The following is a 25103-nucleotide window of genomic DNA, read 5'->3' as shown; positions in this document are numbered from 1 at the left end:
AAATGAGGTCTGCAATTTTCAGAATCTAAGGGGATAAAGGCACTGAAGCATGGTGATAGCTTTGCACTTCTTCTATTTCCCTTGTGACCAAACCAAATTGAATCAAGCACTTCCTGGCAATGCTTGCCCAATCAACCCAGCAATTGCTTTAAAAAAAAACATGCTATGCCAACGGACACACTTGAAGAGAGGACACAAATAGTGGGGTGATTTAAATAGCAAATAAGAGAATACATTTAGCCTCCTCACAAGCCTCCAGCACAGGTACACCAATGCAATCAGATTTTTTTTTAATGCGCTATTCCTCCACTGTCACGACAGGGAATGCTGTTCCTGCACAACAGTGTTATTGGATCACACGGAAGCCTCAAATCCTCCAACTGTGTGGTGGACAGCCGATTTGTCCTCAAAATCACGGATTACGGGCTGGCCAGCTTCCGTTCATGCAGTGAATGCGAGGATATGCACTCCCTTTATGCAAGTATGTTCTTCCATGTCCCAATCGTGCCTGCTTTTTCTGCAGCACAAGGAAAATACTCGAGAAATAAAAACAAATAATGTCCAATGGTGGACTTTTGCGGCTTCAAATTTGCCTACCTTATTAGGCCATAAAGTTATTCTATTACCAACGCCATGATGATTGGATTTTTATTATTTTATGATTTGCTTACCCTTTTATTTCATTTTCCGTATTTTCCATTTTATAAATGAAAATGCCGCTGTCCAAAATGTCAGACCATTTAGCTTTTTTACTTTGAAGCGCTTGATAAGTCACGTAAACATTGCTCCCAATGTAGAAATCATATCCAGTACAAGTAACGTGCTGATTTGCATGTGTTTTGCAGTAACGCAATGCAAATCGTAATAATGCACAACCATGTGCTCACGCATATCAATAATCTGTGACATCACTTCAAGGCTGTTTTTAGCGCAAAAATTTGTTATAAAACCTTGATGGCTTTTAAAAAAATTAGTGACATGCATAGCAGCTGCCATGGTTGCTAATTTTAAAAATATATTTTTGAGATATTTTCTTGTTTCTGCGCTAAAAACAGCGCTGTCACGTGCTGTACTGTACTGGGCGATCACGGAGCAGCACCATGAGCAAACTGAAACCGTGATCGTGGAAACTGATGGGTCAGGTGAGTCGATTTTAACATTTGTTTATTTTCATAATTTTTTTTTACGCCCACGTTTATTTTTATTAATTACATTTACGTTTTTACGTGGTTTATCAAGCTGCGACCAGACAAAAAAATAGAATAAAACAATGGGCTTCCATCATTGGGCTGCAATTGTACATAGCTGTGTTGGTGCTGTCACAATCGCGACTGCCGTATCTCTTGGTGTAATGAGCGGAGCGCCTTTCACGTGCCGCCATTTGACATCGCCTTGATCTTCTGGCATTTTTATTACGGAGCTTGTGCAAGATACGGTATCCCAGTGGTGTAGAGTGGAAATGTTTCGGTGTGTGTGTGTGTCAGTGTGCTGTACATGTGCACAGGTGCATGTGCTATATTACCAACTCTGTCTAAGAGACACTTTTTATTAATTGTTGTTCTTTTGCTTTGGCACCAAAAAGTGGTTGCATGTAATTGAGTCACCCGGTTTGAATTGGTGCTCACTTGCCACCACCATGACCCACCTACATATTTTGGAGAAATAAAGCACTGTCAAGTGAAGTGCATGAATTCGTAAAGCCACGACCAGCCCTTTCAGCAGAGGGGAGTCAACCAGGACGGCTCTGCCAAATGGCGTTGTGTGCAAAGGCGTCCAGTCACCCACAGCTGTTCATTTACTCCAAGGAATGCGGCTTCATTATACGTGTGCCTGTGGCCTGCCACACTCTTGCTTAGGCTGTCAAGTTGCATAACGATAACATAGATACATATTTTACATGTGTATATAATGCGTACATTTACACTCCAACAAGAGCATTTTTGGTCATTTCTATATGTTATGTAAGAGGAAATACAAGCTAATTTAAACGTTGTGTGTACCATGCATGCATCCGTGCTTGTTGCATTGTTTGACGCCATGAGAACCATGTTGGGGAAAAACACACTTTACTCTATCTACTGAGTTTGCTTGAGAATTCAAGTATAATACTAAAATACGAACAGTCACATAATTGCTTACACTTTTCTGAAAAAAATGGCTAATAATAGCCCAGATATATAAAAAGAAAATACAAAATAAAAATTCCCTTTTAGGAAATGCAAATTTCCTTTTAAAATAGGGGATTTACTTGCTTTCAAACATCTCAAGGAGGATTGCTAGACGATCTTAACCCATATTTAAAATTAAATTCATTAGCTGAATGGGAGTACCTCTGCTTAAAAAGGTTGGTCAATTATTTCCAGATATGGTCAACAGTCTCTGTGGTCTCACTGTTTAGTCAGCTTTTGAATCAACTATTTTTCACAAAGAAAGATCAGAATCACCAAGTTTATTACAATAGGGTTTTATTTTACCTTGTTATTAAAAAGATAATATGCTTATTATATTAACGGATTGAGACACATTCACAATGCAATTGCATTACAATATGCAACATTTGCATAGATGTCATAAGCAGCATCTTGAAGTAAGACAAAAACACTATTTTCGTACAAAATCAACGTAATTTTGTTTTTGATAATTTCAGGTACTGAAAACATTTTGCAACCAATCGAAAAATGAAGCAAAATAAGGAAATAATGATTTCAACCTTTGTGTGTGACTATACTGGCCTTATCTTTTGTCGTGTGTTCCACAGAGAAGCTTTGGACAGCACCAGAGCTTCTGCGTTTAGAGCACCCACCTCCACAAGGCACCCAGAAAGGTGATGTCTATAGCCTTGGCATAATCCTGCAGGAGATTGCCTTAAGAAATGGAACCTTCTATGTGGAGGGGATGGACCTCAGCCCTAAAGGTGAGCCGCTGTCATGAGCATGGAGATGGTGCCATGCATATAGACCTGCGTTATTATTGCTATGAAACGTTGGTTCCTGACCTGGGATCCTTGGACCACAGTTAGGAGGCTCATGAATAGAAAAATTGTTTGCAGGCATCCGCAAAATGCCAATAAATCCACAGTGGATTGTACACCTGCGCGCTTCACTCCACCAAGCACACTTTTGCCTGGCTTCAATGAGTGATAGTGAACACATTTTGATAAATCTTCGTTTATATTTCAATATAAATGTGCTCGGGTTGGAGTGGTGGCAGAGTGAGCTCTGAACCTTGAGTGCACCATCTGGCCATAGCTAAAATCAGTGGTGAGTGATATCGGACAATGACTAAATGAAATCCACAGATTAAGATTTCACTAAATTTAAATATGTTGTCATCGACTGGACTAGGACCATGACTAAACTTAAGAACGCCGACTAAGTTAACGCTGCCAGGTGGTGGTTTTATGGAGGAGTTTGGCTCGTGACAATGATGTTTGTTTGAATGGGGCCATAACTAGAATTTATTCTGCTGCTATTTCCAGAGATTGTACAGAAAGTGAAGAATGGCCAGCGTCCATACTTCCGGCCATCCACGGATGAATCTTGTCACATTGAGGAGCTTGGGCTTCTCATGCAACGCTGCTGGGCCGAAGACCCAGCGGAGCGACCGGATTTCAGTCAGATCAAGATGCTCATTCATAAATTCAACAAGTGAGTGCAGGCAATTGGGCAACGTGGAGACGAGCACACTCACGACTGAGCCACGTTATACGCCTAGTCAATGATTCAATTTCCACAGCAATTGGGTAACTCCTTTAGGGAATTATCAAAGCACACCATTTACTGTGAAGTGGTTATTAAAGGCCCTGTGACATCATTTACAAAAGTAGGTCATCCCAAAAGTGAACATTACCCGTAAACAGCAGAAAGAAGTCTAAATGTCACCACATGATTACAATTACCTAAGTACCCATTGCAAAAGCAAGAAAGGTCAATGGCCTCACACCTGGTTAAAGGCCATAGATTACTAATTCATTGAAATGGATTAGAATCAAGAGGCAATCACAAGCACAAGTGAGAAAAAAATTCGCATGCTTATTCACCACGGCAAGTGAGTGAGGCTCAACATTATCATTCTCAAATAAAAGTAAACAGCTCAAGATGACCAATTATGGGCATGAGTCAACACATTATTCTTTTGGAATCGATGTGCCAAGTACAACTGACGAGTAATAATCATGAGAATAATAATGAGGTTTGTCAACATGATACCAAAATGGCATTCATGGAACTAATTGGCAGAAATGTTTAATAATATAAATACTGAATATAAAAACTGTTTTACAAAGCACATGACGAAAATATTAAACTAAATGGTTTAGGATTTGGTAATTTCTTTTCTCGATAACAATGATCTGCATATCTGGGTTTAATGTGAGCTTCAGGGACAGATAATCAGAAGTCTTTTGTTTTAATGGGATTGCCTGAATTGTAAATATGGTCAGTCCATTGTTTTAAATTGAAAATGTACAGCAACATGTGTGAAGTTATCATGGACCCTAATGCTATTTATGCTTATGGCAATGGGTTCAGGAGCTAAATACCAATGTCGAGGTCTGAGGGCCAAGAGAGGGATATACCTAATCCGCATAAGCAGTGTAGATCTGAGCATGACAAGTGATTGACAAAGTCATCTTAATAGAGTGCAAGTTATAATAAAGTGAGTTGAGAGGGGGAGGGGGATGAGTTGCAAATATTATCAGTGTTAGGTGTGTAGAATGAGGCTAAGGACTCTGTGTGGCTGGTTTATTTACATGACAAGATGAAGAGAGGAGAGTTTCACAAGTAAAGCAACGTTAATATAGAATTGAGGGACAGTTCAGCAGCACACTGGCCGTAGATGTACCTGTAGAAAGGGCAGAGGGAGGCATCACTTATGATGAGAAACGGGGCTATATCAACAATAAGCTTCCAATTGGATTCTGTGAAGGTATTTTGGTGTTGACTTTGACAAACCACTCCAGATGTGGGAGCTCTACTCCATTCCGGAAACAGACTAATGATTTGTACATCACGATCCCTAAACTCAGAATTTGCGTGATAAAAGGGACCCGATTTCCTTTGAAGTATTAGTAATAACATAAATTAAGTGTGAATGCAAAGGGAGAATAGACAGATATTTCAATGGTAGTAATATTAGGCGCATTAGAAATATGAACAAACTGTAATGGCCTCGTGGAGGAAATTAGTAAGAGTTTGTGTATTAATATATGCAAATAACAAGGTTAATGCAACCTCACTGGAATGTGTGAAAGTTCAGAGGAATGTGAGGTACTTGAGTCTAGTATGGTCTGCTGCAGTTTCTTGGTGTGTTCAGTTTGAGACTTAAATGAGTAATTGCATTCAAGTTTAGTATCCTGAGTGGTTAAGGGTGGATATTATTGATTGCTCATCTCCTGTTTCAAACCTTGAGCCAGTGGTGGAAAGTCCACATTTCTTTAACAGGAAAGAGTCGATCTATAGGACAACAACTGTTGACTTCTCCATTTGTTGTATTCATTTTATGGATGCCAGATGAATGATGGGCTGAGTCAATGCCCAACCAGTAAATGAAATTAGTCCATACCACAAAATGTATGGGTGATTTTTAGAACGTCCACTCTGAAGCAGACGGCACATATATATGGTTAATACAGCTGCAGTAATAACCAGGGTAGCCACTGGAGTCGAGCTGTGAAACTCTGCAACAAGTGGCGAACCTGCTTCCCCAAGGTTATGTTGACATGGCCTTTATTAAACATTGCAAAGGGAGATGTGGTGGCAAATGGGGTATTTTGAAAGGGTAGCAGTTATATTGACTGGAAAGTATCAAGCTCTTGGAAGAGTCATTCACTAGGCTTTGTATCACTCAGAAATTATGTCCTTGCTCCGAGGCTTGCACAGTTCACCAATACGTGCTCATTTGTTGGTATTCATTGTATTTTTAAAGGCAAAATAGGAGTATCACAAAGCACGGGTCACATCCTGTAAGGATTGGCGCGGCACTATTAATGATTTCTGACAGGGTGTGATGTAGTGGGAGAAAATGGAATCTGCTGGCCTGTCTATCACCCCCACTCTCACTTTCTTTTTGCTCCTTGGCAATATTTCTTGGGTCGATTAAATCCTGCAAAAATCCAATAGCATTACGTGAGGTTATTTTTAATTGATTTTTTTACGTTCAGCATGTCTTTTTTATATTATGCTTAGTTTGTTTTCTTTGCAAAATTGATTTAGCAAATTTATTATGAAGGTGCCTGATATTACATATATTTTTCTGCACAATTTACTGAATATTTATACGTTATTGTACAGTATTTTACCAACAATATAAACACAATTTAAAACATATAAACTGCCACTTAATCTCTAGCTGGGAAATTTCCATATCTATTTATCCAGATTTATGATATATTGCTGCTCCTAACTGCTACAGGGCATTTCCTTGCAAATAATACACAACATGTTCATACACCTGAATGACATACAGTAAACTCAATATTTAATACTTTACTGTATTTTATATATTTTTTAAAATCCAAATATGAGTACTGCTTTTGTATTATTTTATCCAATATAATGGTATTTTTCTCTACTTAAAGATCACTCACATTTACATCTACCAGTCATATCTGTATTATCACTCTGCATAATGTGGGCTGAAAGCAGTCCATTTCTAATACTGAATATACTGTTACGATATTGGGAACACTACTTCATAATAATGATAATGTACACTTAGACCACTTCTTAACACTATATACATATCAAGACAGTGGAAAGGAAAAACTATATATATTAAACATTCAATATCGTAGAAACTTGCCACGGTAACCAAGCATGCATAACAGTAACAGACATTAAATACGGTTAAAATTTAAAATAAAACGTTCTAACAAACCCACTACATGCGGCTGATGTATAAATACAATGCAATGAGGGGGAACCTATTTACCATATATCCACAATCACACACAACCACCTTGAATGGTCTAAAACAGTCATACACTCAATCATAGTGTGGACTTCAACAATGAGAGGGAGTCAATAGCACGGATATTGAGAGGAAGGGAATTCCACACTGCAGGGGCAGCTGAGGAGATAGAGCAACTCCCCATGGGGAATAAACAGAGATGAGAGAGGAAAGGTAGGTGGGGTGGAACCATGGAGAATCTTGAAGTCAGCGATGGCAATCTGAAAATTAATGTGAGGGTGGATGGGTGACCAGTGAAGGGAACGAAGTACGGGGGTGATGTTCTCACATGTGTGGGTGTGGGTGAGAATTTGTTGCGGCGACATTTTTAATGGTCTGGATCAGCAAGTTTTTATATGAACGATTTGGGAAGACAATAAAGGATATAATTTCAACAATCTAGCCAAAAAGTGACATATGCATGAATAAGGGTTTCGTCAACAGTCGGCATACCTAAACTGCAAATATGGGACATTAAGGTAGTATGTTCCACAAAATTTTGATGTATGGGAATACTTTAAATGCTCAGATGACATGCTCTCTTTACCAGTTTGATATTAACGTTAAGAAGACGAACATTTGACAGGGAAGCCTTCCTTAGGACAGCTTCCTCCCTGAATAGGAGAACTTACATTTTTACAACATTGAGCTGCAGAAAACTGGGACCTATCCAATCTGATACATCATCCATGTGAGGTATTAGGGCAAACCATGCTATTTGGGTTTGGTGGTTCAAGAATGATGTAGAGCTGGGTGGCATCAGCATAGCAATTGTGACATTTAAATAGGAAATGATGTGTCCAAGTGGTAAGAGATAGCTTTTAGAAAGGCAAAGGAGTCAGAATATAACCTTGTGGAGCACAGTGTATATATTGGAGGACAACCCTTGTTGCACAGTTATAAAGAATACACATTCAGATGGACGAGAGAAGAACCAGGAGAGCAGTGCACCTGAGATGCCCATGCAGGGTTGGGGACGTTCAAGAAGAATACACTGGTAAATCGTGTCAAATACAGCATAATAACCAAGGAGGGCCTTGATACCTGCGTAGAACTTTGGTTGAAAACCAAAGAGTGTTACAGATTAGGGGACCACAAAGATATGCATCGCCAAGACTGGTAATGAATTGCTGTATGTGAGACTGCTGCTTAAGCAAATAATAATAATGATGATACATTGTTAACGGTTTGCTAATATGAAATGCATCAATTGTTGATGCAAACTCATGCATGGCAGACCATAGTTTGGACAAAAAAAAACATTGTGTCATAACGATGAGTCACGTCCACGTTTCTCCATGCTGTGGACTGTTACGCAGCAAGTGAGACTCACACCATTGTTATTTTGCACGCCGCTGCAGCACACTGAAATCGCCTCCACTGTGCCGCATGCAGGAAATAAAAGAAAAATTCTGCGGCAGATCATTTGAGTCTAGCCCTAAAATAATAGTGTTACATCTGGTGTAGTGTGCACCCAAGCACCCCCCCCCCAACCCCTTCCTTCTCCCCAAGTGATCTTTGTCCCCCCCCCACTCCACTGCTATGCTGATAAACAACGCAACCCTTGGCTTTAAATGGCAAAATAATCCAATAGCCGAGACTCGAGCGAGCGCTAAAGATTGTACGAAACCTTGAGTGCAATTATAATTGCAAGAGCTTATTCCCTCCCCCCCCCCTGGAAGACAATGCTATTCCGAAGATTAGGACTATGTGATGGCTCCTAATATTGTTTTATTATCCAGACAGTGAATGTACAGTTTTTCTAATAATACAGCACTCTTGTATGTGTGTGCACTTCATAGTGGCTGGTACATTGCTGTAATTAAACCTTTTAGCATGGCAAAACATTGCAAAGGCTGTATGCATCACAGAACAATAGTGCGACACGGCATCTCGTCGCATGTTGTGTTGGAAAATTACTCCTTTTTTGCGTTGATGAAAAGGTGAAGTCCATTGTAAAATATAAGAGCGAGAGTAAAATTGTACAGTGCATTCGATGTGTTCTCTATCTGGGGGAGAGTTTAGATAAACGCACACTCGTGGCTCGGTGTGAGCATGGCTTCACACAGCTGCCCACTCGTGAGACGATTTGCGTGGGTGGAGGCCGATAGTGCACAGCTCGTCGCTAGGCACCCACGAAGCTCATTAACCCCTCTCCGTCACATTTTTGCCCATAAATCATTTCTCATAGCCTTCCCTGCCAAGTGAGTTTAAGTGTCAACTGAAACTCACCTGGGGTTACAGAATGCCATTATGTTGCACTTTGAGTTATATTCATTGTGACGTTGTTGTTACAAGATGGAAGAAACGCTGCAGACAACACAACGCAATTTGGATGTACATAGCGACTAGAGTCGACCGCATCTCAAGATGCTGTACAGAAGCAGTGTGCTTGTGTATTTCATGGAGAGAGGGGCATGGAGTCGCCAGCATGGATGGCAGGGAGGAGGAAGTCCCAGACTATTGGGCAGTTCGACATACATATTCGTTTTTTTGTTAATCATATCCCGGGAAGTGTCAACATTGGGCCATTGTTGGTACAACATTGGCATGTTTACTGGAATATGGTGTGGGTGGGGTGGTGGCCCAGTGGTTAGCACACTGCACAATGAACCCGGTAACCTGCGTTTGCTTTCTGACCACAGCTCACATCAGTGGCGAGTGTTATCTGAATTGGCCCTTAGTCCGTTCTTCACCAACCAGGACTGACTAAAGTGGTGAAGTATGGTCAAACAACACCACACCTCCGATTTGCACGGTTGGCTACGTACGGCCCGAAATAAAAAGTTCTACATACAGAAGAGAATAAGTGACCTAACACTGATTGAAAACGGACTAGGTTCTTTGACAGAAAGCCAGTGGCTGAAGAGGAGAATGTGTGGTAGAGAGTTGAGCAAGGTGGAAGAGGAAAGCTATACATGGGCGAGTGCATGGTTGCAGATGGCGAGTGCAATCTTGGAATTGATTTGGGAGTGGACGGGAAGCCAGTGGAGGGTTTTTCAGCAATGGGAAGGTGTGACATTGTCTACTGACATGGGTGAAAAGTTCGGCAATGGTATTTATATCACCTGTAGTTTGAAGATGAGGAATTGTGTAATGCTGTAGAGGAGAGAGTTACAATAGTTGAGTCAATCTGTGATGAAGGCATGGATTGTCGAGTTGAGATATATGGCGAGAGAACAAGAGCTTGGGATCAATGACAACTCGCGGGATTCACACACTCTGCGCCAGTGTAATGTCAGAGTTCAGGAGGTGCACACTCAAACCAGAATCTTCTTTGACCTCCTACGCATTTCACAAGTAGTACTAATCACATATCTGCATTTCCCATAAATATGCTAAATTCCTCTTGATATGCAAATTATTTTGTCAAGGCGCTCTTCCCCTTCCAACCCAGCTTAAATATACGCTCCAAGCGTGGTGGTGTTTCATTCAGACGCTGTCTCCCCGACAGACCTGGTCTTCACCTGATGACGGCTGCTTGCATTGTGGCCAAAACGTCGTGAGAATTATTTGGTTTATGTTTTATTTTTATTATTTTATTATTTCCCTTCTACGTGACTTTACCGAAAGAACCAAGAGGATGAATCCCTGCAGTCACGAAAGCTTTAAATCGAACTTTAGTGAGAATAATGTAGTAATAGTGAAAAGGAATTAATCTCCTGTAATTGTATCACACGTGCCAGGAGGAAGTAACGATGTGGATATTGTATCGGACTATTAAAGTTTGAGTAGTAAGATGTATAAATTGAGAGTTGTGAAAGAATCAAGACACATAAAGGTTAACCATTTAGTCTTGCTTGCAATTAGTGACGGTCTTACAGATAAAAGGTCCAATTTAATCCAGTTGCAGTTTTCTTTGAGATTCATGGGCAGTTTGATTTACGTTGTCTTCAAAATGTAGTTTTTCGCATAAAGTAAAACTACATTTCACAAAATCATTCTAAATGTGTACATATCGGGCAATTAATATCAACAATTGTGTTTTATTAATTGCAACTGCATGTTTTTTACATGTTTTTCCTCAGCATTAACGCCTATTTTATCTTGAACAAACCCAATCTCTCAGGTTATAGAACATAGTTGATGTTGGTTTCAGAGACAGTCTCTTTGAATGTGTCTATGCAGTATATACAATTACAAGTGGATTTTATTTTTTTTGGTGTGTTGTTGGAATGCTTTTTAGAGAAAACAGCACCAACATTTTGGACAACCTGTTATCCCGCATGGAGCAGTATGCAAACAACCTGGAGGAGCTGGTCGAAGAAAGGACACAGGCCTACCTGGAAGAAAAGCGCAAAGCTGAGGCCCTCCTCTATCAGATTCTACCACAGTAAGTGGCAGCATGTCGGGAAGCTTGGACTGAGGAAATATCATCTTCTCTCGCATTATCAGGAGAATCAGTTAAAATCTTTCAGGTCACACTACACATGCACGTCATAAATATACGTTTTTTTTTGTCTCTTCCCGACAGTGTTCATATACCATATTGCAGGTCAAAGACACTTCGTTTTATTTGTCTTTATTTGCATTCTTCAACTTTCTAATTCCCCACCAACACCTATTTTGCCAGGTTCTTACAATCTTGCTCAATTCAAGAAACATCGGCTATTTGTTGCTGGCTGCTTGGCGTTTTGGGACTCTGGGTTTGTGGTCAATAACCATAGTTAACAATGAGTGATATTATTAATACCTACAGAACATATGAAACACCCTGCCATATTAAACTCACTCACCCTGTTGAGTTCTTCTCTAAAGACTCAACTTTTCCCTGCTTACACTTCCCATGTATGACTCCGGACCTTGTCGCATTCATATTTCTAACTTCTTGCATGGTGCACTGAGATCCCTGGATGAATTGTGCCTTATAAATTTCAATTATTTAAAAACCTTTTATTTTTACCATACTGGCCTGAACAGGTGCTGCTGACAGCACTTACCAAAACAGAATCAAACATGCTGCTTCATGAAATCAATTACTGTAAATTGAATTGAACATGTACATCCTCTGAAAGAAAAATATACAAAAAAACCTCTTTGGTCAAGAGTCATTGAATTAAAATGTAGTATCTTCCTGGGAAGATTGCATAACGCAACAGACCTGGACTATTTTCTTGTTATTAGTGGTCATAGAATGACTGACAGATGGGAAGAGCAATTATCCGTTATGATTTGTATGACATTTAAGGGATAATTAAATTATATTAAAAATAATAAAGAAAAGTGAACAAGCTATAAGGATTTGAGTGTCAATAACCCAAGCCATAACACAGCACCTCTGATTAGCATGGTTGGCTATGTACGGTGTGAAATAAGTTCAACATACATACAATAAATAGTAAATGCTAAGCACCTGGCTTCCCCTATCCCGATAAATGGACTGTTCACTTGCCAGCGCTTTGTCTCCACAACTATCACCCACATGACACACAGGTCGAGCTTGTGTATTCCACTCTGTCTCCACTAGGACACTGCTATGCAATGCCAACCAACTGCTCGGATATCGACGATCAACCATCTCCTTTGATGCCAGTCACAAATTCGATAAAACACTTAATGCAGACCTCACATTGTAAATCCACTTTACAACTTCCACCAAAAATCAAAGACTGTTGAGACCACGATTCTGTTAACAACCACTAAATGATCCCGTGGCTCTCTCCTCCGTGTTAGCACTCGATAATATTTCCGATTTCCACTTATTTCCCAAAACAAAACGCAACGTATTGTACTAAATTCCTCATAGGCCAGTTTGTACCACATGGGAAAATCACGTCCCAATGGATAATCGATAATTTTGCCACCACCATTATTGCTCCAAATAAGGAACAGCTCTGGAAATCCCCTTGTGTTGTATTTTATACCCTTAAGACAAAGTAAACTGAACTGCTATTTAAACCATCCTTCTCTGTATTATATTTAAGATAAACGAATCCCCTGCTTACTACAACTTTATGCACTCGTCACATTGCTAAATATTGCACCAGCAGAACCTGTATAAATTTAGAATTATCATTTACCTTAACAAATAAAATGTATTCACAAAATTACTTGTTTTACCTAATTTTGAATACCATTTGGATATCTCTGCCTGAGTTAAGCTATTAATCACGATTGCCCTCACTAAGCTTCAACAAACTTACTAAATCTCCTCACCTCTTCTCTCGCCATCTGTAACTCGACAGCAGTACTCCAATAATCCACACTGATATGGAGGGTCCATATCGTGGATCCTGTAATCTGCGGTGCACCGCTGAGGTTAGTTCTATCCGCGAAAAAATCACGCAATGCGGTGTATCATCAATAATTGGAGGAATTAGCTGCACAATTCAATTAATTCGCTCAAACTAATCCGCGAAAAATGTGCAGATTACAGGTGAAGCACAAGCATGTGACTATCGGACAAATTAATCCGCAATAATTTGCGGATTGTAAGGTTATATGTTTTTCTAAGACCCAAATGACACAAATCTCCCATATGGGTCTATCTTAAAAGATGTTTGTCTTTGATATACGAGTCAGCATTGTGCAGCGTTCGTTTCGACTCAACAAATTATGTCAGGAGAGTTAGTCTGTGTTATCGCAAAACAAAAAGTGAAAATTGATTAAAGAAATATCTTGCCACTATTTTTTTCCCTGCAGCTCCGCATTATCCTCGCCCACGTCTATGGATCGTGGTTTGCAGTCCATATAACATTTCCACTGTGGTATGCCGCGGATTATGGGAGGAGTCACTAACCCCTGGTTACAGGAATTTTCCGATTATTGGAGTCCTGCTATATTTGTCTAATTTTCACCCTGGGACCAATATTCACCACCCCAAATTCGAATATCACATCACACTCTTGCCGTCGCTCACAACAGGGGGGCCATTCCATTAACACTCTTTGGTTATTGTTAAACGATTTAGGACGGTTTGCTAATGAGAACGAGCACGATTTCCATTGCACCATAGCCAAGGTGAAAACCATTCACCTTAAATGCCTTTTCACTGGAAATGTGATTTTAAATTAATGGAAATGCATTTTTTTCAACAACACGTACTGTATATGCTATAGGTGTAGCGACTTGCCACTTTGCTATCTATATGTATGTATGTTGAACCGTACATAGCCCACCATGATAATCGGAGGTGAATTATTTCTTTTTTTTACATTGCGATGAATGTAGTGACCTCTAGGGGCTGGAGGGGTCATGAAAACCCTTTACATACATGTAAAAATTTAAAAGGCTGATTGCTGTATGACAGGTTTAATTTAATATACACCGTGCTGTATGAATGTAGCCATGGCACGGTGCTGACTGGCTGCTGGGTTTGACTTTCATTTACCTTGCAAGGTTCATAAATCAGTTTTCCAGAATTCACATTGAACAGCTCGTCCAAAGACAATTATTTAACATATCAAATCTAACCAGAGTACTTTATAGAGATAAACAAATGTTTATGTCACTTAGCCTTCAAGACGTTGTTTTATAAGGTTCCTCGTTGAAAATGTTGGTCAAATGCAATTGAGTCTTTGTAAGTGGCTGGAGAAAATGTATAAGAGGGAAAATATTCCAAAACTATACAGAAAGTGGAGCAGAAAATGGCTTCGTGCATTACCTGTTATTTATCACCTCTCAGCCACTGAATGATGATGTCACACCAATCCTACCTCCAAAATGCTGGATGATGGGTGTATTTAATCACACCAGCATATTAGTAGCTGCTTGGAAGATAAAGGGAGCTGGAAAAGCGTGGTACTGCTGTTAACAGTTCTAATTTGCGAGCTCAACACTTTTAGTCGCATATCATCCCCACTCCCATGATTCATTGTTGCTGAAGCAAAGGGAGAGTCGGGCAGAGGAGAGGGGGAATAGCTTGAGCTAAGACATCAACAGGAACAGGAAGGGAGTTCCAGACTGCCAGAGGAGGAATGACACAAAGAGTTGTTTGCTGAAGCAGGGAGCACTTGAAGTGGAGTTGAGCGAGATGAGATGGTAGAGGTAGGCAGGGACAAGTCTATGCAGAACCTGGAAGATGGTGAGGGAGATCTTTTAGTTTATATGGGACTGGAATTAGGAGCCAAATACATCACCTACATTGTTTCAGTGAGCCCAGATGCAATCAACAATCCATGTCAGATACTAAAGCCGAAGGTTACATTTGTTGAGATTGGATGGCAATCGGGACAGTCTTGACTAGCATACAATATTTCCATTGAGTTATGAGTCTCCTCATCAGCTTGAAATATCAACGTACATTGCAAGTTTACTTTATTGATAATCTCAGCGAGAGTCAAATTTAATAAGGTCAGTTTATGCATTGGTTGAAGGTCACGGCGTTTAAATATTTCTGCAGCGCAAGCATTTTGCCAAGTGGCATTCATTGAAATCAATTTACAATTTATGCATCATTGTCTGGGGTAAAATGGGCAGATTTTTTGCGCTGCAGATGGCAAGGAATCCTGAGGCAGGCTGGGAATGCTGCGTTTTTTTGCACTCAGCACGCACCGTGATGCCAACGTGTAACCCAAACCTTCAGACAGAGCTGCCCAATCAGGCTCTGAGCCATGACACAAACTCGTGAGTGTATTCGTTTGCCTGGCAGTGAGTGGTGGGCAGCTAATTAAGAGATATACATGTGTTCTCTTCTGCAAACATTACAATTTACAGCAATGCTAATGATAATACACCAATCACGATTAATTTTGGCCAATACAATAATTACATCATCATTATAGGTTGCTCAAATGAAAACTAAGTGAAAGATATGCACCACGTGAAGTAGAGATTGCAAGAAAGTTGGAATGTCCAGCACTGGCTTCAATCGAGATGAGCACCATCCACCAATCATTTGGAGCAGCAGCAAATCCAAAATATCTCAATTGCAACCTTTATTATTTTTATTTATCTTTAATCACTCAATGTTATGATAAAAAATACACACTTAGAACTCGTGCAGAGGAGTGTTAAGGAATAGTCTGTGAAAGGTTATGCCACAGAATTACTTCTGAGATCCCTTCCAGTTGCGTTTATTCACATTAGAGGACAAACCTTTAAACATGCCCTGCTAGAGATAATTGTTTGTCACAAGGGAGTAAAAACCAATATCTACAATTCTCAGAACTGGAATTGAACCAAATCAAGGGAACTACAAAATTTAATTTGATGCGGTGTTTGTGCAGTCGTTGGTTATTGGGGTGAGACCATTGACTCGCTTTTCTTGATAACCCAATTTAATCACAGGCGGCTGCCTGGATTCGAACCTAGGATCTAAAGGTTTCAGCTCAGTGCTCTGACCCAGTGACCACTTGGCCACCAGCAGCACAAACATTATTTAATACAGTCCACAAAAGCATATTTAAAATGTACGTCTGTATATCAAACTCACATTCAGCTGTATACACACATATCTGTGACATGTGGAATAACTGGGTTGTAGATCGGCCAATATACAGATACAGTAAAAGGAATTATGCACAGATAAAAGGAATTGCCCTGCACGGGTCACGTCACCTGAACTGTGTTATCCGTAGGTCACTCAGTGCCATGTTACACATACGGCAACTTTAAAATACATCCAAAATATTTGTTTTACTTCCCATAGTCTCTCCCTGTTCACACAAGTATGGAGCAGTGTGTGTTGGTGGTCCCGAGCCAGTGGTATGAATTCCATGTTTCTCCCTCCATAGGACAACCACTGTTTATTACCACGAAGTTGTACTCGTGTTTTTTTTGCCCTGGATAAATGATGGGCTGAGTCAACCCACAACCATGATTTTAACTCACAACTTTTTGATAGCGAGGGAAGTGCTTTACCACAGTGGCACTCGACACATTGGCCAGATAACCATCAGCTGCCATTTGTTACCCACTTCTTGATGGACACTCGCATCGTCGCCAATCTCTCACGATCCTGTGATGCCGCAATCCATTCCGTTGCTGCACGTGAACTTATTTCATCACTCCATATCTGTGGTTGATGTGCTGCTGTTGGGCGTTCTCTCCAATGGCTGCCATTACATTACCAGTGTTGTTCGTCAGCTATAATCCCTTGTCTTATTTTATTTTACTCAACAACTTCCCTTTACATGTAACATACATTTACGTGTTAACATAAATATAATGCTCTTTGTTTTTTTCGGTAAAGTCACGTAGGTAAAACAATAAATAAAATAAAATAAATGAAAACAACTAAATTAAATCACGACGTTTCGGAGGCAGGTCATGATTTTATTCAGTTGTTTTCATTTATTTTATTGTATTTATTGTTTTACCTACGTGATTTTACCGAAAAAACCAAAGAGTATGAATCCTTGCAGTCACGAAAGCTTCAAATCTAGAATAAATATAATGCTCACACTTTCGTTGTATATGAATAGGGGTGCGGCTTGCACACATGTTACAGACTGGGGTATCCTTTCCGCTAGATTGGAAAACTTTTCTCAATGCATGTACAGTACTTGGAAAGGGCATTTCCTGCACTTTCAAGTTCCTTGAGGCATCCAAAACATTTGTGTTGGTAACACATGTACATACGCCCCTATAAGTCAATTGTAAATCCTGATTAAATACTGCTCCTCTCTTAGCCCTGTCTAGTCTGAGCAAAGTCATGCCCACTTCATAACGGAGCTGAGATCTATGTACTGCTATTCCTGGAATTGTATGTCTCACCATCCATCCGACAAGGATTCTTCTCATGTTTTAAAAAACCTACACAAATCCTAAACCAATTGTATCATATATTTAAATAAAAATGTTGTGCCAGATTGTCTACAAAATACAAAAAAGAGTATTTATATATGTTTTAAATATCATGACACAGCATACTAGCATGATTTGTGTGTGTGTGTGGGAGTTTATTATAATCAATTGCAACTGCAAATTGTTGAAGCTATCATTCTACCACTCTTTTACTATTGTTTTGCTGCTTAAAGAGCAGCTACTAATTAATCACTAAAAAGACTGAACCAGCTTTATATATTGGGCCCTGTTCATAAAATTCGTATTGCTAAATCTGCGCTATACTTAGCTTATTCATTGACCCCATTGTCAAACCCAAGAAACCTATGACGTCCATCGAATTGCCTTTAACTGTCCCAAGAACAAGATTTGGAATAGGTGGCAGCATTTGCCGTTACAGCACCAACGTTTTGGAACAACCTTGTTTCCTCCCTTAACATCATAAATATTCTTTCAAAAATATTCTGAAGCAGATTAGTGCTGGATACAACCACATTTGTAAATGTGATTTGTAACTTTCATCCTTACCCATGTATCAAGAGTAAAATTTTAACGTGGAATTTTATTGAGGGACTGTAGTGTTTTGGTGTGGTCTGGGACTGTTTTTGTTTTGCTGTCTTGCCCAAGATTGCATTTGGTGTTGAACAATCGGCAGGAATTGATGAGCTTATGCAATCTGGACTTATTTTGTACGAGCGAGAAGTACCCGGTGTTGCCCGGGAGAAAAATATATTTCAAAACTTATCTTAAAAACATAACATATACATACACAAGTACTAAGCTATTGTTTGTCTGTTCATGTGTCCATCACCAAAATTATAATAGTCTTGAAGAAGTCAGGAATCCAAAAATAATAGAAAGTGGCGGGTAAATAGTTGATCTAAAAGATTTCCTAAAATTGTCGACCTCCCTCCCTCCTAAACATTTTTTCTACCCCCCCCCCCCCCTATAGGCATATATGTACTGGCTGTAGTAGTAGTTATACTAACTCTATAGCAGTGTGTACTGGTTGTAGTAGAAGCTATACTAACTCTATAATAATAATCTTTGGTTGTTTTGGTGAAGTCACGTTGATAGAATAATAATAAAAAAGTGAGAAAAATAGGAATAAAATAAAATTAATAAAACAAATAACAATTAAAGTAGACTGTAGCCTGGTTTTTAATCAGAGTCAGTGCAATGGCAGTTTATAATGTAAACTCTATCAATGGTTAAGAACCAAGAATAAGTTTACATTATATACTGTTTGTACACTCACTCATTTTAATAACTATTTCTATAGCCTACATTATAGACTGCCAATACGCTCACCAAGCTTAAAACCAGGCTACAGTCTACATTATAGACTGCCAGTACACTCACCGAGGTTAAGAACCAGGCTACAGTCTACATAATAGGCTGCCAGTACACTCACCCAGCTTGATGAACATTGCTACAGTCTAAATTATAGACTGGTAGTACACTCATCAAACTTAATAACCAGGCTGCAGTCTACATTATGGACTGCCAGATTACTCATTCCGAATCAGAACCAGGCAACAGTCTACATTAGTGGTTTTAATTAATATTATTTTATTGTTATTTCGTATTCTAATTTTTCCATCTACGTGACTTTACGGAATGAACCAAAGAATATGAATTCCTGCAGTCACCAAAGTTTTAAGTCAAAATCTATAATAGTGAAGTATTGGAAAATGACGGCAGGAAACTCCTTGACGGGAACACACTTCTTTTATTAAATCTTGACTTGTAACAATACAACGCGTGGCCTCTCTTCTTCACACCGCACTTCTCTTGACTCCGGATTCTGTGCTGCCGGCTCTCTGTGCCTCGTGTAGACTCCGCGCCTCGGCTACACTCTTCTCTCGCCTCGTGTAGACTCTGCGCCTCTGCTACACTCTCCTCTCTCGCCTCGTGTAGACTTTGCCTCTCTCTCGCTGGCTACACCGTATGCATACTCGGCTCGTGCAGACCGTTCTCTCTCGCTGGCTACACCGTATGCATACTCGGCTCGTGCAGACCGTTCTCTCTCGCTGGCTACACCGTATGCATACTCGGCTCGTGCAGACCGTTCTCTCTCGCTGGCTACACCGTATGCATACTCGGCTCGTGCAGACCGTTCTATCTCGCTGGCTACACACTATACATTACTCAGCTCGTGTAGACCTTTCTATCTCGCTGGCTACACACTATACATTACTCAGCTCGTGTAGACCTTTCTCTCTCGCTGGCTACACACTATACATTACTCAGCTCGTGTAGACCTTTCTCTCTCGCTGGCTACACACTATACCTTACTCTCTTCTACTCTCCATTACTCTCCTCTCCGGGCTCTATCTCTACACCTTCGTCTTCATTCTTAGATGGTTCCACTTCTGCCCCTTGCTCCTCTGTGCATCACCTTATATACCCCTTCTTCCCGGGAGACGGAGCGGATGCGGACCTCAACGTCGGCACCGCTCCTCCGTTACCCAATCCCCACGCGCTATCCCCACGATCCGGTTCCGCTCAGCGCGTGTTTCCACTCCCCGACCAATCACACCGCGCTGCTACCCGATCACTCCCTCTGGGCGCGTCACCGGCACACAGCCAATCAGCAGCACTACCCCCACCCGCGCACTGACGCCTGCTCCTCCCCGTCAGCGCGCGTCACCACACACACACCCGTACATACGCGCTGGCACACGACATATACACCCAGCGCGTATCACCACTACATCACCCCCTCCCACATAGCTCGCAGCCGGCCCGGCTGCTAACAACAACCAACCACGACGATAAAACGACAACCAACAAAAAAAAAACCCCATAACCCCCCGAGTGTGCCCCGTAACATAACACAACAACAACAACAACAAGAATAACTATGTACAGATTGACAATGAACGCGAAAAGTCAACAATAACACGATACGAGCAAATTCGAAACGAACGCGCCCCACGTCCCTGCGACTACACGCAGTGACGAGGCGCTCCAACTGCCCCGACTCCTCACGAGGCAGGTCATGCAAAGTAGCACGACCTGGCGCGAGTCCGTCTGGCTGGTCCATCGTATGGGGCGGGACACTGACGACCGTCCGGCGGTTCCGGCCGCTCCAGACGGCGCGGAACGGGCCTGAAAGGGCCGGCCCCGCCGCGGAGATCCGGCCGCCGGTGATCGGCAGCTGTCAGTTCCGAGACACCTGGGAGCAGATCAGGCGACAATACGTGTGGATCAGGCAGAGACATTTCCCCCTCTGGGTCGCCGGTCACGTCACACGCCCGGCCATCACGACACAAGGGGAGGCCATATGGAGGCGAGAACGGTTTCAGTCGGGAGGGGTGAACGTACCACCGGCGCTTTCCCCACTTTATCTGAACGCACTGGGGCCGTGCAACGCGCACGACCTCCACGGGTCCCCTCCACGGTCTCAACAATTTAGGCGACGTAGCCAAGGGTGCCTGAGGGCAATGCAGCCAGGCCCTGTCACCTGGTTTCCATTCGTGCATGGACACCTTCCGTGCCCGCAACCGTTCATTAGCAATTTGGCGAGCCCGCGAATTAAGCCGTGCGGCCTCCCTCGCCTCTGTCAGCTTATGAATATTAAACTTAATATGTTCTGCCAAATTAGAATTAGTTCGTGGAGCGGACAGGCCAAGTTGCGTTTCTATTGGCGGGTCAGCTTCCCGACCGTACATCAAATAGAATGGGGAAAACCCCGTAGCTGCATGGGGGGCCATTCTATACGCGGCAAGGACTCCCGGGACCTGCAGGTCCCAATCTACATGTGCCTCGCACACCTGCTGGCACAGCATGGAAGTCAAGGTTTTGTGGAGTCTCTCCACCATCCCGTCAGTCTGCGGGTGGTACGGGGAGGTACGCACCTTCTTGGTACCCAACAGATCGCACACCTCTTGCAACAATTTACTCGAAAAATTTTTACCTTGGTCGGTCAGCAGGCGTTCGGGAGCCCCCTTGTCCAGGACATAGCCCTGGACGAAGGCATCCGTCACAGCCGCTGCCGACTGGTTAGCGAGAGGCCACGCCATAGGCCATCGGGTAAAGTATTCGACCCCCACTAACAAATATTTATTCCCTCTCGGCGTGACTGGGAAGGGCCCCAAAATATCGAGTGCAACGAGCTCGTTGGTACGCGAGACCTGAATAGATTGCAGCGGTGGATTAGCTGCCACGGCCGGTGGTTTACGCCTGGCGCACTCAACGCACCCCTTCAGAATATGCACCACATCACTTCCCATTCCCGGCCAGTAATAGTCACGCTGAAGCAGGGCAAGCGTCTTGTTAACTCCCAAGTGCAAGAGGCGTTCGTGTGCCGCCAAGACAACCCTCCCCCTCACAGCGGAAGGCACCACGAGTGCGTTCCGCCGGGACAAACTGTCCCATTTCAATAACACGCCCCGCTCAAGTACATAGGAGCCGGTACGCTCCTGGTCCCCCTCGGGACCCCCAACCTTGCGGCGCAATGCTAGCAGCGAGCTGTCCGCCATCTGGAGGCGGCCCCATTCGCTGAGCGACAGCGAGAGCAGCGAGTCCCGACCCTGAGAGGCAGTGGAATCATCCCCACTCGGTGCGCCCGCTGTCGCAGCCAGTGCCCCCATCTCCCCCGCAAGCGTCGGTTTACAGCGCGCCGATCCCGACAAACACGCGCATTCATCACAAGGCAACAACCGCGACAAGCAATCGGCATTCGTGTGTCGCAACCCCTTACGGTACGTAGTCGTAAACTGATAGTCCTGGAGGACTTCCAACCAACGCGACAACTGGCCCGAGGGCTGGGCGACCCTCAATGAATACTGTAGCGGCGCGTGGTCCGTTCGGACTGTAAAGTGACGACCATACAGATATGGCCTAAACTGCTGCACAAAAAAAACAATGGCAAGCAGCTCGCGACGGGTGACACAGTAGCGCTGCTCCGCCGGAGACAACACCCTACTACCGTAGGCGACAACTCTTTCGACACCCCCAACGACTTGGGATAGCACCCCCCCAATGCCCGTGTTGCTAGCATCCGTGTCCAGCAAAAAGGGACTGGCAAAATCGGGATAACACAAGGGTGGGGCACCCACCAAGGCGTCCCGGAGGGAGCGAAACGCGGCCTCCTCCTCCGGTCCCCATTTGAACTTCACTCCCTTCGCCGTTAGAGCGTGCAAGGGTTTTGCAATAGTGGCGAAGTGCTCAACGAACCGCCGATAATAAGAAGCAAACCCGATGAAACTACGCACGTCGGAAACGGACGTAGGTGTCGGCCACGAACCGACACAATCCGTCTTCGCGGGATCGGTGGAGATCCCCGAAGAATCGACAATGTGACCCAAGTATCTAACGGACCTACGAAGGAGGTGACATTTGGCCGGTTTAAATTTCAACTTAGCCGATCGCATTCGCAAGAACACCCCTCTCAATCGCCGGAGGTGTTCCTCAAACGTTTTACTGAAAACAATGACATCGTCCATATAAATCAAGCATGTATCCCACTGCAAGCCCGACAAAACCAGCTCCATAAGTCGCTGAAACGTCGCTGGAGAGGAGTGAAGTCCCATGGGTAACCGGTTAAACTGGAACAGCCCCCCTGGAGTCCGAAATGCTGTCTTAGGTTTCGACTCTTCGTCGAGCGGCAACTGCCAAAACCCCGATAACAAATCAAGAGTCGAAAAATATCGCGCACCAGACAATGCATCGAGGGACTCATCCATCCTGGGGAGCGGATACGCGTCAGCCACAGAGATCTTATTCAGGCGACGGAAATCAACGCAGAATCGCAGGGACCCGTCCTGCTTCTTAACCAGCACAATAGGCGCTCCCCACGGGCTAGAGGAGGGTGAAATAATATCGGCTTCTAGCATATCGTTAACAGCCGACTGAACATGTTCCTTCTCCACGGGACTCAGTCGGAAGGGATTTAGCCTGACCGGCGCCGCATCGCCCGTTTCAATGTGATGGTGCAACAAATCCGTGCACCCAATGTCATACTTATGTTTACTGAATACATCAGAGAATTCAATGAGCAACTCGCGCAGCGCACCCAACTGCGCCGCCGACAAATCGTCCGAGGCGGCACATAACGAATGGACCCACTCAAGGTCTTCCCTTGGCTCAACGTTCCGCGCGGGGCTCGAGCCCACCTGCGCAACCAACCCATCATCCCCAGGAACCTGCGCCGCGTGAGCCAGCACGGTGCCCTGCGGGATGACAGCTGGTCGCGACCCCGCGTTCAAAACCATCACAAACGGATCCCTGTCAGCCCGCACCAAAGTGTGAGCCACCGATAAATCAAGACCCCCGACAGCCTTGTTAGAAGGACCCAAAAGCATACTCTGTCCCGAAGCCTCCCTCACCCATGGTTTTCGCAACCGGAGGGGAATCAACATCTGTGAACCCGGGGGCACTTGCACTGTCTGCGTCGCCACCGCTTGTATCGTAGCGCACGCCGTCCGAATGTCAGTAGGGCCCGTCAAAAATGAAATCCGGCGACCCGATGGCAGTTCAATGCATCGTTGATCGATAAGAATTTTAATGGGCATTTTAGCCAAAAAGTCAGTGCCCAAAAGACACGGAACTGCCAAAGAAGACGAAACGAAAACGGGTCCCGATAATTTGATATCTCCAATGCAAATGGACGCCCTAACCTGACCGATAATGCCCAACGATCCCCCATTAGCGGCGTAAAATGGCACATCCACTGGAAGCAGCGGACGACATTGGACTGGAAGAATATTATAAATGAGGTCCGATATAATAGTTGCCGATGCCCCCGTGTCCACTAACACCCTAATCTCAACCCCATCAATAGATCCCGTAACAACGGACGAACCCGCCGAAGCAGCCACAATTCTATGCCCCAATTCCGCCCATTCAATGTCTCCCTGGTCCCGGCCGAACCCCCCTCGCCGAACCGAATCCCCGAACCTTAACCGGCCCTCCTCCGCCGCAACGCGGCGTCCCATGTGTGCCGAATAAACAGGCCGAGCGTGTGAGGTGCCGCGACTTGCCGGGGATTGTAGAGATGACTTGGGCTCTCGGTCGTCGTCCAGCCGAGCTCCCATGGCGCGCTGCCGCGGAGCGCGGCACCCGGACGCCACGTGGCCCCGGAGGCCGCAGTTATAGCACGTGACGAGGGTCGGAGTAGATCTTGGTTGCTCCGACTTTCGGCCCGATCGCAGAGGCGACCGGGCCCCCGGCCTCCAGTCCCTTGGTCGTCCCGTGGCGAACGCCTCCTCTCGTGGGCTGACGACTTGGGGTTCGGCGACCACCAACCCCGGGGCTGCGACGACAGCAGCGTTGCAACCAACGCCTTGCTTCCGTTGTAGGGCCTCGTGCGCTTGAATACTCGTGGCGACTCTCAAAGAAGAAATATCAATGTCGTCAGCTGTGTTGATAGGGACCCCCAGGTCCTGCGCCAACTTGAGCAGCTGCTCCAAAACCATCGCGTC

The 25103-nt window shown here is 43.5% G+C and overlaps 1 protein-coding gene across 3 annotated transcripts in view; it reads left to right on the top strand.

Annotated features, from left to right (window-relative positions):
- The window catches only part of LOC144738619 (atrial natriuretic peptide receptor 1-like), a 121496-nt gene that overhangs the window by 68683 nt on the left and 27710 nt on the right, over window positions 1–25103 (top strand). For 2 of the 3 annotated variants that reach the window (XM_078621625.1, XM_078621636.1), the window contains exons 13-17: window positions 322–481; window positions 1056–1142; window positions 2759–2914; window positions 3479–3647; window positions 11135–11281. In XM_078621625.1, the coding sequence (XP_078477751.1) occupies window positions 322–481; window positions 1056–1142; window positions 2759–2914; window positions 3479–3647; window positions 11135–11281 (719 nt within the window). The remainder of the gene's footprint in view (window positions 1–321; window positions 482–1055; window positions 1143–2758; window positions 2915–3478; window positions 3648–11134; window positions 11282–25103) is intronic. The other variant, XM_078621632.1, reaches the window with a different exon arrangement.

The sequence above is a fragment of the Lampetra planeri genome, chromosome 3 (assembly GCF_965212315.1).
Source record: "Lampetra planeri chromosome 3, kcLamPlan1.2.h2, whole genome shotgun sequence".
NCBI classification, from domain to species: domain Eukaryota; kingdom Metazoa; phylum Chordata; class Hyperoartia; order Petromyzontiformes; family Petromyzontidae; genus Lampetra; species Lampetra planeri.
Note: the sequence above shows the minus strand (reverse complement) of the source record. Positions and strands in the feature narration are given on the sequence as shown.